Source organism: Thamnophis elegans, chromosome 2 (assembly GCF_009769535.1).
Source record: "Thamnophis elegans isolate rThaEle1 chromosome 2, rThaEle1.pri, whole genome shotgun sequence".
Taxonomy (NCBI): Eukaryota; Metazoa; Chordata; class Lepidosauria; order Squamata; family Colubridae; genus Thamnophis; species Thamnophis elegans.
The window spans coordinates 1,615,557-1,631,105 of NC_045542.1; the positions used below are offsets into that span (position 1 = coordinate 1,615,557).

General features: G+C 48.0%; 1 protein-coding gene across 1 annotated transcript in view; it reads right to left on the reverse strand.

The window, feature by feature from the left end:
* ELAVL3 (ELAV like RNA binding protein 3) overlaps positions 1-12,114 on the reverse strand; it is a 103,285-nt gene extending 91,171 nt beyond the window's left edge. The window contains exon 1 of the mRNA XM_032210805.1: positions 11,962-12,114. Within this exon, the coding sequence (XP_032066696.1) occupies positions 11,962-12,114 (153 nt within the window). The remainder of the gene's footprint in view (positions 1-11,961) is intronic.
* Positions 12,115-15,549: the final 3,435 nt, after the last annotated feature.

Genomic DNA, 15,549 nt, shown 5'->3' on the forward strand with positions numbered 1-15,549 from the left:
TGGTCTCTCAAGTACCCAGGTCCAATACCAGGAAGGGCTTTATATCAGGGCTTGGGTTTTCATCCCAAGATGTACAGCTAGGCCAAAACACCCTTGGCACAGCCTCTAAACCTCCCCAGAAATTACTACCAACTATAATTTTAACACATCACAAAAGAAATACTATTACATACATAGGAAATAATCACACACCAACTTTACGAGAATATCATTAGAGCAAGGCTTAATGTAAAATTAAAATATGGATGCAAATCACATTTAGTTTTGACCAAATCTCTCCTCCTTTTACAAAAGCAGCTTCAGTGATGCCACTTATAAATAAATATTACAATTCAGTTTTAAGAAATATCCGCATCTTTCCTTTTGTGGTAGACCAGTGTATACTAGAGCCTATTATACAACCCACTGCCTCCCTTCCAGCTATGGTCTAGGAAGATCTGGAATAACAAGCGATCATCAAAAACTGCTGCCGCCAAGATTCATCATCTGTGCAATCAATCACCTCCAAATCGCCCGCCAAAAAACTCGTTCTTCTAAATAAGGGATGCACAATCTTTTTGTAACCAGTTGCTTCACTTATTATTTTGGAGGAAAGTGAGGGGGTGGATTCATGTCGTACCTGTGGGTAGGACTCGGGGTTTCTTTCTTTTTTAAGAGTGACATGTTTGTTTGAGGCTTAGACTACAATTTTCATCTGCTTCTCTGATGATAGCAAGAAACTGGGCCATCACTGTTTTCAGCAATTGCAGCCAGAAGGGTTCCAAAGGAACTATGGGCTGCTCATCCCTCCCAGGTCAGCTGGAAAGAATGTGAAGGATGTACAATCACACCATGGAGCAACAAAAGAACAGCTAGAAAGCCCTAGCAAGAACTAGCTCCCAAATCAGGTTATTGATTTTCTAGAAATTTAGTTTCTATTTCCAAGGAGTAACGCTCCCTTCTCAATGACATCTTCAAAAATTTCCAATTAGATTGAAGAAACCCTTCTCTCTTAAGGGTTACCTTTTCTCCAATGTAATGTATCCCACTGCTGGGACTAGATATTTCTGAATGGATGTGGGAAACCACCAAAGCCGAGGCGGCGCAGTGGTTAGGAGTGCAGTACTGCAGGCCACTTCAGCTGACTGCAGTTCGGCGGTTCAAATCTCACCGGCTCAAGGTTGACTCAGCCTTCCATCCTTCCGAGGTGGGTGAAATGAGGACCCAGACTGTGGGGGCCATATGCTGACTCTGTAAACCACTTAGAGAGGGCTGAAAGCCCTATGAAGCGCTATATAAGTCTAACTGCTATTGCTATCTATCTATCTATCTATCTATCTATCTATCTATCTATCTATCTATCTATCTATCTATCTATCTATCTAGAGCCGAGGTGGCGCAGTGGTTAGGGTGCAGTACTGCAGGCCACTTCAGCTGACTGCTATCTGCAGTTCAGCGGTTCTAATCTCACCGGCTCAAGGTTGACTCAGCCTTCCATCCTTCCGAGGTGGGTGAAATGAGGACCCAGACTGTGGGGGCGATATGCTGACTCTGTAAACCGCTTAGAGAGGGCTGGAAGCCCTATGAAGCGGCATATAAGTCTAACTGCTATTGCTATTGCTAAAACTTTACAATTTGTGAACTGCAAATCAGCGTATCAATTCAAAATAAATGGTTCCATTTGTTACAGTATAGACGCTAAAAGCTATAATGGGCTGGGTATAGGAATGGTTTGGAATGTGGAAATATCAATTTAGGGTGGAAGCTTATCAGAAGACTTAAGGAGTGCAATCAATAGGCAAATATATATCCATAAGAAACCAATGGTGGAAAATAGCATATACTTTAATGGGGAAAACTCAAAGATGTACAACTATCATTCTAAATCAGTGTTTCTCAACCTTGGCGACTTTAAGTCCTGTGGACTTCAACTCCCAGAATTCCCCAGCCAGCACAGCTGGCTGGGGGATTCTGGGAGTTGAAGTCCACAGGACTTAAAGTCGCCAAGGTTGAGAAACACTGTTCTAAATTAAGCGTACCAGAAGCAGCGCTGATCATGATGTGCCTCAAGGAGCATTCGTCAGTTTTATCTGTGAGACAGCCACATGAATCCTGGAGCTGACCTCCACAAATAGCATGTGGTTCTGTTGGGTCTTTTCTGCTCCCCCAAGGCCACCTCACCTCCCAAGAGAATAGGTCAGAAGCTGGAGGGTGACTTATGCCAGAACAAGCAAAACAGTCATTTTTTGCCCAGCATTTTTCAGAATACTGAAAGAGAGGCCCAAGCACTCATGGGATTCACAATACAATCCTAGGCCTGTGCACATTCACTTGTCCTGCTAGCTTAACTGCATCTTCAACTAAGGCAGTGTTTCTCAACCTTGGCGACTTTCAGTCCTGTGGACGTCAACTCCCAGAATCCCCCAGCCAGCATAGCTGGCTGGGGGAATTCTGGGAGTTGAAGTCCACAGGACTGAAAGTCGCCAAGATTGAGAAACACTGAACTAAGGACTTACAAGGATTGCAGTCCAGTTTTACTTTGCTCACAATAAGCATTTTACTTGCAGGATTATCATTTATTCATTATTTTGTACAAGTGCCTTGGATCAAGGTTTCCTACAGAATGCTGCTCACTGATTTGAGGGCAGAGTTGTGTGAACAACATGTGCTTTGGAGGTGTTTTTTTTTGGGGGGGGGAATCATTGTTTTCTTTCTTTATTAAATTTATACCCCACCCATCATGCTATCCAAAGATATGAGAAACACCAGGAGGAGGTGGAATATGATGAGGGTCCAAGTGACAAGTTTTCCAAACAGTGGAAAGTGTGGAAGCTTTCTGCTCCCTCAGTTGTTGTTGTTTTTGTAAAGCCAGAAAAAATAATGTGGGGGGTGGGGGATAAAGGGAGTTGAAGTCCAGATAAAGGGAGTTGAAGTTCAGCAGCTGGCACTGAAGTCCCAACCATTTTTAATGAACTATTTTGAATAGAGTTTTTCAATTCGAACAAAAATTGGGAGACAGAGTAATTTAAGTTCGGGAGGCTCAAGTGAAAGTTTGCTAGGGGTTTTGAAGACTAAGAATCTTTTGAGAATGTCCTCTTTAAAAAAAAAGATTCAGAGTATTGCACCAGAAAAAGATATCAGACTCTTTAAGCAATAGGAGTCACACCCCTTTAAATTCCCGTTGACAGATGCATTTTTAGCAATACTAAGTTATTGGTGTTCTTCTTTTTTTTAGTTCTCTTTAGATCATTCTAGGGGAAACAGTAGCATGCTGCTAGAAATTAGATGAGTAAGAGTAAGAATAGCATCCTTTCCCCCCCCCCCCCAGAGGCTCCTGCCTCAGCCACACCTATTGGTAAAGCTTGACAGCTGTTGGCCCCACCCACCCCAAGCTGCGCATGTTAACTAACAGGACCCAGGAGTCCTTCTTCCCATCCTTTTTGTCTCGAAGAATAGATAGAACCCCAAAGGCCCAATTTCCTGTTACCAAGCTCATTTTAAAGCTGGGGGGCCAAGCTCGTAACTTCCCGCTCAAACCCAGTAAAGATATCCTTCCTGTAACTAATGCACACGCACCCTGGACGCTAAAAGAGGACCCTGATGAACCCAGTATTTTTGACTAGAAGATCCTAGCTGCCTCCTGTGTCAGCTGCCTACCAAAAACATCCTTTCCTCATTTTCATGCTCCTGTTTCTCATCCTAAATCAGTGTTTCTCAACCTTGGCAACTTGAAGATGTCTGGACTTCAACTCCCAGAATTCCCCAGCCAGCATTCGCTTATTTATTTATTTATTTATTATTTATTTTATTTATATATTTGCTTGTTATATTAAATGGTAAGCAAATTACCGAATCTCTTCAGTAATTAGACCAGTGTTTCCCAACCTTGGCAACTTGAAGATGTCTGGACTTCAACTCCCAGAATTCCCCAGCCAGCATTCACTCTGGGAGTTGAAGTCCGGACATCTTCAAGTTGCCAAGGTTGAGAAACACTGTCCTAGACACTGAATTGTTTATACGTGAATGCTGGCTGGGGAATTCTGGGAGTTGAAGTCCGGACATCTTCAAGTTGCCAAGGTTGAGAAACACTGTCCTAGACACTGAATTGTTTATACGTGAATGCTGGCTGGGGAATTCTGGGAGTTGAAGTCCGGACATCTTCAAGTGGCCAAGGTTGAGAAACACTGTCCTAAATGATGCAAACCTTGTCTGACAATCTCATAGTAAAACCAAGTGGTATTTACCAAAAAAAAAATGGGTTTAGGTGAGGTACGGGAAGATAGATGTATAGAAGAACAAAGCCTAGGATTAAAGTGACAGATTGGAAAATATATATATATATAACTGGGAGAAGGGAAATATGTATTGACAGAAAGACACATTAATTTGTTAGCCTGAATAGGTGCTGAGAGTCTCCCCCCCCCCCCTGTTTTCTGGCTATCATAGATTAACATGGCTTTCTTCCCACAAAATGTATTGGGGTCCATTTAAAACATTTAAATGCTGTTCAGTGTGGATGACCTGCTCTCTGTCACCCGTGTTTCTTACCACAGCTCCAGGAATAAAACCTGCCAGTTCAGTTCCCTTCAACCACATGACAATGTCACTCTTAGAATCCAAGCAGGATTATTTTGTTCGGATGGAGTATCTATTGCCTCTGTCCAGAGTTTCAAATTCAACCCAACCTCCTAATTCACCTTTTTTTGCAAAATGGAAAGCGGCTCTCCCAGCTTGTTAGGAGCGTCAGCTCACTACTGTAAAAATGTCTAGGTTAAATTTTAACCTAGTAATTTTATTGCTGTTTCGATGGTAAAGAAAGACACAAGCGTCCTTATAGACTAAACTGAAGGTTATTCTGTAATTTTATTCCTCAAGTGTTATCTGTGACCTGCACAACTTCATTTGAATTTCAACTTGTCTGAAATGGTACAAGGTCTCCTGCTTGAGCAAGGGGGGGGGGCTGGACTAGATGACCTCCAATATCCCTTCCAGCTCTATTCTGATTGATCTAACATAAATCCAAGCAATTCAACAGGGCCCTTTCAAGTTACGCGCGTTAGTGATTCTCCCAGCCTCATTTTGGAAAAAAAAAAATAGCCTTCTCCTCTCCACCTGTACTGATGCAGCATCCCTCGGTCATTGTTTCTCAGCCCTTCTCAACTTAATGGAGGGTGGGAAAACAGAAAAATCTGGGTTTTCCCTGCCAGGGAGAGAGAGATGGGGACCTACAATAATGAATGGAATAATCTACCTGCCCCCTTCTGCTAACTCAAAGCAACTGTACAGCAAAGGGGCTCCTACCCACCCCCCAACTGTGCCTGCAAAAGCCCTCACAGTCCTCCCCGCTCCAGCACACACCCCATCTCTCTGCTATGCAACTTGAAGAATCCAATTTTCTCTCCATCTTTGGCTCACCAGCTCTCTGCTGCATTGCTGACCCTCTGGCTTTCCTTTCTACTCCCCCCCCCCCCCCCGCCCCACAAGGCAGGCGGCTCTTGCAGAAAAGAGAATCCACATCCATGTTAGACACCCCACCAGACCCCCCCCCCCTTATCAGCAAGCCCTATTTTCAAAGGGTGGGGTATACAATGCGGCAAGGAAAGGGGGGGAGGAAACACCCAGAGCAATTGCGACAAGGTCAATGTGGCTTTGTGTCAAAACGGGTCTGTTTCTCTTGCCTCAAAGGATTTCGTGAAAGTGCTCATCTCGCCTCTTGAAAGGGAGAGATTCGGTCGTTTTGCACCCACCCAGCCTGCCAGGCTTCCCTCTTGTACCCCCAAAGCCATTCGGATCTCGCCACCTGCCCTCTACGTCTCCTAAACATCACCATGCAAGGCACCGAGTTTTCCTCCATCTCAGATCTCCACATCTCTTCCTTCCCATCCCTTCTTTCACCTTTCCACCCCCCCTCCTCCCGCCTCATTCCTCCTCTTCGCAGCCAGGGGATGGGCATTTGCAATAGTTCAGTGCAAGCCGAATGGGCGCGGAGGAGGCACTTCAACCTCTCCCCCTAGGCTGCTGCCAGTTCCTATTGTTCAGTTGCAATGCTCCCGTCGGCAGATTCTCTCTAGCTTGTGGGGTGGGGCTGACGAAATGGGACCATCTACACTAAGCAGAAACGGCGGCGGGTGGGGGGGGGGCTTCGCAAAGGAAAAATGCTGGCATTTGCAAGTACACCGCGACATGCAACGCGTTCGGGGAGGGAGCATCGCGTCCTTCTCCGCTCTTGTCTCTTCTACGGGAGGGTAGGGGCGGCGGCGGCGGCGGCGTAGAGATGCAGGTTCTAGACCGAGGCACGTTGCAACGGGATCGATTCCGGCAGCCTCTTTTCCCCCCCCGTTCCCCGTATCTCAACTCCGTCTCTTTCCCGTCCCGCCCCCGCTTCAATGCGCCGAAGGTGTCGGCCGTTAGCTGCGCCTTGACGCCTGAAGATGCGCGTCGGTGAGACTGGAAAAGGCCCCCCTCCAGCCCCCACTTCCGCGGGCGGCCGCCTCTCCGTCAAGGCAAAGCCGAGGCGCTCCGATCCCGCAGAGAAAGCGCCTCACCTGCAGGATCCCGACGTGCGCAAGGCACAACCGGTTGCCCGCCCGGGGGGGGGGGATGCGCGGAGAGCCCAAGGCGGAGAAGGCGCACAAAATGACCCTTCGAAGCTCTGCGGAAATGCGCAGCCGGCTGGGGCAAGGTCTCCTCGGGCACCCCTCCCAAAGAGACCCTCCCCCAAAGATCTCGGCTGCCTTTCTTCCCCTCCCCCTGAAAACGCGCAGAGACGGCAGGAGAGACACACCCTGGTCCGAATTTCACGCCGCCTGGTTAGGCGTCAAAGGGGGGCCTGCTGCTCGCGGCGTGGGGGGGGGGGGGAGATGTCCTTTCCCTTTCCTTCCGGAGGGGCTTCGGCCACGGCGGATGGGAAAGTGAACGGGTGGCTATTTTATCCGCAGCACCATTCATCCTTTCCCACCCCCAGCACGGAAAGAAAAGCCTGCGGCTGGCCGACCCCGATCGTTCCGGTTCGCCTCCACACCCCATCCGTTCCACCAGGACCCCCACTCGCCCTTCCCAACCCACGCGACGCAGCCCGACCCAGGTGTGGGTGTGAATCCCCCCGGCACATCTGCGCCTTTCATCGCGGGTAGGGGATCACCGGGGGGGGGGGAGACTTATGCTCTGCCTCTCAAAGCCCCCCTCGCCTAAACCCGCGAATCTTTCCGCCCTTTCCGCCTCCCCCCCCCGACCTCGCTCTTCCTCGCCCTTCCAGGCCAAAGAGCCCCCCGGTGGGGTGGGCCCCCCATCTCCCCCTCCCCGAAGGCGTCCGCAGGAATGAGGGACACGCGAAATACCTACAGTGACCATGCTGGGGGAGCGCCGGGGTCCAGCCGGGCGGCGGCGGCGGCGGCGGCGGCGGCTCCTCGGAGGACGCGGACTGCCGTACGCTCGGTCTCCTTGGGGCTCCCCGGGTGGGGCGGGTCAGCACGGATTGGTCCCGCGCGCGGGAGGGGTCGCTCTGCCTTCCCGGTCGATGGTGATCTGGGCCCCTCCAGCTGCAGTGGCGCATACAAAAGGGGGGTCCGCCCGGGCGGAGGGGAAGAAAGAGAATAAAAATGGTTGCGCGGTAACGGCGAGGAAGCCGCTCTTGACCCAACCAATTCCCTTCTCGGGGTGAAGGGGGGGAGGGAGGGGGAGGGAGGGGAAGGGAGGAGAGGAACGAAGGGAGGAAGGAATGGAGGAAGAGAGCGAAGCGAAAGGGGAACCGCAGGCGTCAAAGCGGGGTTTAGGAAAGCCTGACAGATATCTGGGAAAGGAACAGACCGAAAAAAAGAAAAGAAAAAAGGAACGCGAGATGGAGGGGAAGAGAAGAAACAGATTTTGGGGGATTTTTAAAGGGGGAAAAATTTAAAGGAAAAGGAAGAGAGTAAAAGAAAAAACGAAGGAGGGACCGACGGAGGCGACCGACCCACACAATGCTCCTTTAAACGCCCTTGACTATTTACACCCGGAGATATTGAACGGGGGGTGGGAGCGGGTGGGCGGGTGCTCTTCCTCCCAGGCCCCCTCGAGGCCCGTCTTAGGCTCAGGCAAGGCGCTAGTCCATGGGGGGCGCGGCAGCTGGGCTCGCCTCTTCGCCCCCCCCCTCAGCCTTTTTTGTGCCCCCCCTCCAGCCTCCCGGGCCAGAAGCTTTTATGAACCCCGCACTCATTGGTTGAGGGATACAATCCATCGCGAAGCCGCGCCCCTCCCTGCTTCTTCCGAGCCCTCCACCTCGCAGAGGAGAAGCCGACCGGGGAGGGTTAATGTTGGAGCCTAATGCTCGGGAGACCCCCCCTCCCCGCCCGGCCCACCATTGCCCTCCTTCCCCTTTTCTTCAGGTGCCCTTTGGAGGGGAGCGTGAACGTTGCAAGAAGGAGATGCAACCGAGCAAGGCGCCATTTAGGGGAAGGCGAGGCGGGAGGGGGGGTTTTGGCCCAGAAAGCGGGCTGTGTGTGTGGAGGGGGGGGTGAATGCGGGAGAAGGACTCCAATAGGGTCCCGGCCAGCCTGAAGGAGAAGCTGGAGCGCCCCATTCAGACGCAGCAAGTGCGCCCAATGAATTGCCCTCCGGCGTCCATTGCGAGAGCCGCAAGGATGCTCGGCGCCGCATGTGGGGCTGCGGAAGGAACCGGGCCGGGCCTGCCTGGAAAGCAGAGCGAAGGCGAGTTGAAGGCGCCTTTCCAAGCCCGCCTCCGCTCTTCCCCTGCCGGCATGGCGCTCTCGGGGAGACACAAAGGCCGCCCTCCTCGCGGAGGGGTTCGCCCCGTTGCCCCAAGAGAGACCTCACGTGATGGGGGCGCCCTACGGCGATTTCCTCCTTCTCCCCCCCCCCCTTTCCTTTCATTAAAGAGAACCGAGAAGCGAGGTAGCGGTTCCGTTGTGAGCAAATGCTGCGTCCATTCCAGGGATGAACCCGGAGCTCAGGTACCCTTCCGACTGAACTGGGGTTTCTCGCGGTTTCTAAGACGGCTTTTGCTGAGTGGCCCAGCGAAACTAGTCCTCAAGCTCTTGCCTCTTGATTCAACTAGGCTCCAACTGTCTTAAGAGGAAGGCGTTGCTGCTTTAGCACTGACCCAACCCTTCTGCTACCTTGTGGCATTATCATTCCCACTGAGGCTTACTTGCCTGCGGGGATGTTTATAGCCCTTCTTGGAGATTTGGGGATTCAACCCAAGGAGGAGTTTTTCATGCAGGGTCCCATTCTGCTGCTGCTTTCTGGAAAAATGGACACAGAAAAGAGCCATGTGGCCTTGCTTAGCTGGAGCATTTGCTACGGTGTTTGATAATGTGGAACATCTCCCTTAACTCACCCAACTCACATAGAATTTGAGCTTACAAAAACAACAAAAATTGCAAGACGTATTTTATCCTGGCAATAGGAAAGTGTTCGCTTCCCCCCCCCCCCCAATATTGTCCCCTTTTCATTTGGCTTTAAAGGTGGTGTTAACTGAATTGCAGAATGGTAGTCTGGTTAAACCTGGTGTCTCAGAAACCTGCAGGTAGATTTCTTCCAGGCCCTGCTTACTCCCAGTCCATTGTTTTGCAATTGAAGTCATGAGCCAGGCATAAGAATAATGGTCGAATTGAAGTTAGATTTATTGAGAAACAGTTAACCACAATACTTAACATATTTCAAACTGGCCAAAGGTTTTACTTAGTTTAATCCTTTGAATTTCACTCAAAGTCGTGTTGTGTTTCTAGGCAAGCGTAAGATTGTAGAGTAGCTTCAAATTTGTCTTTCCCTCCATCTCTTATATCCTTTTTTTTCCTTTATAAAGGAGCTATTCTGGTTATAATCTGGAGCCCTTATAGTGCTATACCAACACAGAGAACTTGAGAATTTGAGCCAATCTTTTATAGAAAGAGCTCCATTTCTTTAAGAAACAAGCTGGTGCAGATTTCCTGTAGAGTCTTAAAATGGAGTTCTTCAATTTAATTTTGGCTCGTGATGACAATGCAACATATCCATGCTCTTTTTGTGGCAACAGTATTGGTTCAGCAAACAGTCCTGGGTCTTCCTGGTGGTGTCCTCTTCAAGGACTAAACAGCTCTATATTTGATTCCCCCCCCAAAAAAAAAATTAGTCAACAAGATACTAGGATATTAAATATCTGAAGTCATGCCCTTATGGGCTTCAGTTTTTGTTATTTTTCATTCTTGGTGCTATATTTGTAGTATGTAGTATACATTTATATAGTGGAACCTCTTCTTAGATTAAATATCTTCTGAAATCTATTTTCATATAGATCTTTGAATCCTATTCATCATATTAAACTCTCTTCCATAATTTAACCTGGTTCCAGGTATATTCAGGGGATGCTTGCCATGATCACCAAATTGAACTGTGGGCTGAAAAATAGAAATCCACTACCTAAAGCCATAGAAGTCAGTGGGACTGGAGTCAATACAAGCCATTTTCGTTTTGATCTTATCTTGTCACTTAAACTTTCCCTTTTTTCCTGACTTCAAGCTGAAGTTTTGCCCACCTTTTTTTCTCCAGAATAAAACCTGCCCAACAGAAGAACAGACCTACTTTGATTCAAAGCATCTGACTTGTCACACATTCCCCCATATATTAGGAGTGGGACTAATCTGAGCAGTACTTTACAGAAAAACAAATAGTCCATTGCTAAATCTGAAGTGCCAAATGACACACACAGAAATCCGCCCCACTTGCTACGTCTAAGATATACCTGAAATTCTTCCACAGAAGTACTCCAACATACCCTCTGTTGTATCTTCCAACCTTAAAATAATCCTTTCCTATTAGCAGGTCCAAATGCTTTGCATGGTCTCACACAAACACACCTCTTGCCAAACTCCATGCAACAAGATTTTGCTACTGCTCCTGATAGTAGTGAATATTTTTTTTTCAGCTGAATGACTTACTTAGTAACCGGCTATCATTTATATAGCACTTCTTAAAAACTTTTTGCAGTCATCATTTCCATTTTTCCACATTCTATAAGACAATGTTTCTGTTTCCCCTTTACAAACAGAATAATGGGAACTGAAAAGAGAGATCTGCAGAGGCCAAGCATATGATTCAGCAGCTGAATTATGATGGACCTGTCCAGTTAGATGGACAGGTCCATCAAGACCTGTCCATATAACTGCTATAACATGCTAATTCATACTGTTTTCTTTAAGCTTATTCGGTTTAGTCTCAGCAAGAGATTGTTACATTGAGATTGAAGGCTCAATGCAGCAGCAGCAGCAGCAAAAGACACTTATTCTGCCTTGGTGGTCCTTATAATAATGGAAGAAGCCCATGGACAGACATTCCCTCTGTTGTATCTTCCAACCTTAAAATAATCCTTTCCTATTAGCAGGTCCAAATGCTTTGCATGGTCTCACACAAACACACCTCTTGCCAAACTGAGATTAGAACCCAGGAGTGCTGTTCTACCAGCAACAATCCTTCTGTTCTCTGGAGACTTTTTGTTTTCAGGTGTTCTCTCTCCCTCCCTCCCCTGCTTCTAGAAAGTCTCATTAGAGGTGAAAAAAGCCTGCTTTTTTAACTCCCTCCCATCTTGCTATGGAACACTGAGCATCCTTATTTACCAGGAATACTTCCCATGGCTTTCAGAAAACTAACATCCATTTCTCCCTTCGGCTTCTCTGTGGAGCATTTCTCCACTGAGATCAAGAGAGCTCCCCCCTCCCCCCATCCTGATTCCTCGATACCTACTTGCCCCATTAACCTCTATGCAAAATAGCCAGTGAAAAGGACCCCCCCACACACACATCTCTCAGGGATTTCCATCCATCTGATACCCCACATCTGAGTTTCTCCCCAACAACGTTCAGCATCCTGAAACAGACACCACTTCCGGTGGCCTCTGAGGACTGATCTCTTCCACCCAAGTGTCTCCTGGTCGCTGGCCCTGGTTTCAAGTGGGTGGGGAACACGAGGGGAAAGAATATTGGTTTAAGGAATGCTAGGCATGGCCCCTACCTCATTTGCACACAGGAAATATCGGTCTGGGTCTTGTGGACATCTGCTCATTTTCAGTAATGTTTCCATTTCTAATGGAGAAAGAAAGAGAGGAGTGGAGAGGATCACGGATAGTCCCAGGGGGGAGAGAGAGAGAGAGAGAGACGCATGCATAACTAGGTAACGGTTTCCACGTCCGGTGAATTACAGCTACGCCGGGCCTATTCCGCAGGGAAGGTCTGCAAGCCACACAGATCACACTGCAGAGGAGAGGAACCAAAACTGATGGCAGCCACCCAATCAGTCCTTGTCAGGGTGCTACTCCCACATCTGCTCAAAGTGGGGATTTACAGCAGGACCTGATCCTCTAAGAGGGAGTTCCGAGATGAAATGGATCGTCAACAAACTTAGACCATCCACCAAGTCATCCCAGCCAGCCAGGCTGGAGAAAATCCCTTTCAGCTGCAAGCACCCGATGACAGTAGCTGCCAAGATGCAGCTGATCCTGGAGTGAGGACCTGGAAGTCATTTGAACAACCTGAACAACTCAGGGAGCAGGAAAGAATTTCACAGTCGGAGCGCCTTCATTTTGATCTGAAGGGCTGGGAGTAACGAAGTATGTGAGTGGGAAGGGAGTGGCATATTTCCTGCAGCCAAAACCAGCCCTGTCATTGAATGGGGACTCTTACAGGTTTCCACAGTAGACTGTTCAACCATAGTATGATAACTTATGACGCCAATGAGCAATTCACGAATAGTTGCAGTTTCTTTAATGTAGCCAATGCTTTGCATGTTGAAGGCCTCAGTTCTAATCTCTAGCCTAGCCACCATCCAGGATCCCAGGTAAGGGGGTTTAGGAAGAATCCCCTGGGACAGTGGTGGGTTTCAAAAAAATTTGGAGCCTCTTCTGTAGGTATGGCCTGCTTTCCGGGTCCACTGGTGGAACCTCTTCTAACCGGTTTGGTAGATTTGACGAACCGGTTCTACCGAATAGGTGCGAACTGGCAGGAACCCACCTCTGCCCTGGGGGTTTTCTTTCTAGAAACCTCAGGGAAGCACGGAAGACTCTGTGGCTATATGATGGTTCAGGACGCAGCATAGAAGGCAATCAAATTAAACGACACCATACATTCTCGGTGATTTTCTAATTTGGACTCAATCCGATTTATCCCAAATATCTCCCAGAATTTAGGAATACCAGAAGAAAAGAGGTTTGTTTTGGGAATCAAATGTTGCTCCCATACTTCCCTCCAGCAGGGGGAGGACTTCTCTTCCTGAATGATCATGGCAAAGCTTTGTTCCAGCCGCTTAACTTAAAATAAAACCGAGCAAACTTCCTCTTAGAATACCCGCTAAATAAATTATTCCCATTTATGTAGCCATAGAAATGTTTAAAATTGGTATTTGGGCTGGCTGCTCCTTTCTCTCTTGCTTTTTATGGGGAAAGAGAGGAAGAGGCCAGGTTGGAGATGCAGTAACTCTTGCTTTTTGCTATTGGACAACTATTTCCCAAATTGGACAACTGGATTTGGTCGCCTTCTTGAGTGTGAACTGGTTCAACTGCCTAGATCAGTGTTTCTCACACAGCTGGCTGGGGGATTCTGAGAGTTGAGGTCCACAGAACTTAAAGTCCCCAAGGTTGAAAAACACTGGCCTAGATACTTTCCCTAACTAGCAATGTTGTGGCACGACAAAACCGCGGTCCACTAAAGCGCGCCTGATTAAAGCGCATCGCTGACGTCATCAGCAACGCGACAACAGCGACCGCGGAGAAAAAAGGGTGCTTTAAAAAGCGCTTTGAAAGCACAGTTTTGTGGTGGAACCAGCAATGTAACCAATCTATTGGTTTCCTCCCAAAAAAGCCCTTGACTCACAAGGACCCTTATAAGCAAATCTTTTTATAGTGAGTTACTGGCCTTCCTCAACCTGGCAGATGCTGGTCGGCCGGATTAAGAAAATCTGGTTTATGAAGTTAGCTGTAATTTGAGAACACAGCAAATTTGGACATACCAAAGTCAGTTCTGAGAACAAGATCTGCTTTTGCTTAGGATAAAAATCCCAGATCATGGCAGAAACATAATAATGCTTTGGTGGATGGATGGCATAACCACCTTGGTTCTGTTAGTTGGCATCCATGCTTCTGTAGAAAGTGAGCACCCATCCCTCTCCTAGAAGAATGAAATATTCTAGGAAATATTGAAAAGGCAGAATATTATACTTCCCTAGATGAGAAAAGGAGGAACATGCTCTTGGAAAACAGCCCCCACCTTTCTTAACAGCCCCAGAAAGACTGGGCCACCTTACCTACAATTTTTACTGACAGATCTATATAAGCACAGAAAAAGCAAAGCCAGTTCTGAGGTTTTTGTGCGAAATGCAGCATAGTAAAAGCCCATTTTCCTTACCTGGGAAGCCCACTGTCCACCAATGCAGGTTAAATATTTTGTTTTGGGAAACAGTCTGCACCTTCCAAAAGTCTTCAGCGTTTGACCTTGAAGTTGCAAGATTTTCTCGGGCTGCAAACTACTCGTGTAAATTCCTTTTCTCTCTTCTAACATACCCCTCCCCACCTCCTATAGCTTTTTTGCCAAGTGGAAAGAAGTGTCTTACTAGTCAACCTTGACTTTTATTTTGTTTTAGCAGTTACAGTATTTTAATATTAGAATATTTCAGTTCATAGTTTGCTAGCGCAATGGTAACCCAGTTATTGCAATGTTCCTATGAACAATTGTTTCCAGCTGATGGCGCAGGAAGGTCCAGAAGTGGGAGTTCAGTCCTTATTTGCCCAAGAGACTGAGTCAGAATTGAAGCCACGCCTCCAGCTTTCCCTGCTGACTTCCCATTCCAACTCAGTCTTGCCCAAGAAGAGATGTATTTTTTCATTGCTGTGAGTTAGTATTTTAGTTTTAGTGTTATTTTCCTTTAAGTTACCTTTTCTCTGTTGCTTTAACTGCTGGATTGGGGGGGGGGGGAGACTTAGATCACAAGTTCTTTTTCATCATATTTGGTTTGTGGCTGAGACAATTCAAGCCTGTTGGAGGCTTTTAATCCAAGGCGTTTACTGTTTCTTACTAAGGTGCTGCTGGTTGCGCCGGCTATCGAAGCTTTGTTGCAGCATTCTTTTACATTTTCCCATTGCGGTCACCTATTCATGGGCTCTCTCAGGGGCTCTGACTTGCCACTGGCTCTCAGAGGCAATGGCGGGCTGCTGGCGATGCGACAGGTGAAGGGGGAGCGCGGTCAGAGTGCTGGCACTTCTGCAGGGCTTGTGGCAAAGCCACAAGACCAATTCGGAGCTCTTGGAGCCATTTTTCCTTGCCGGGAACACCAGATTTGGTTGCATGGCTTTCCTGGCGGTGGCCATTTTGGGGGAAAACCCTCATGGTGGTGGCCATTTTGGGGAGGACCTCAGGGTGGCAGCCATTTTGTTGGTGGCCACAATACGGTGGCCATTTTGGGGGGGACCTCAGGGTGGCAGCCATTTTGTTGGTGGCCACAATACGGTGGCCATTTTGGGGAGGACCTCAGGGTGGCAGCCATTTTGTTGGTGGCCACAATACGGTGGCCATTTTGGGGAGCCCTCTGCTGAGTCACGAGGGCGGTGGCCAT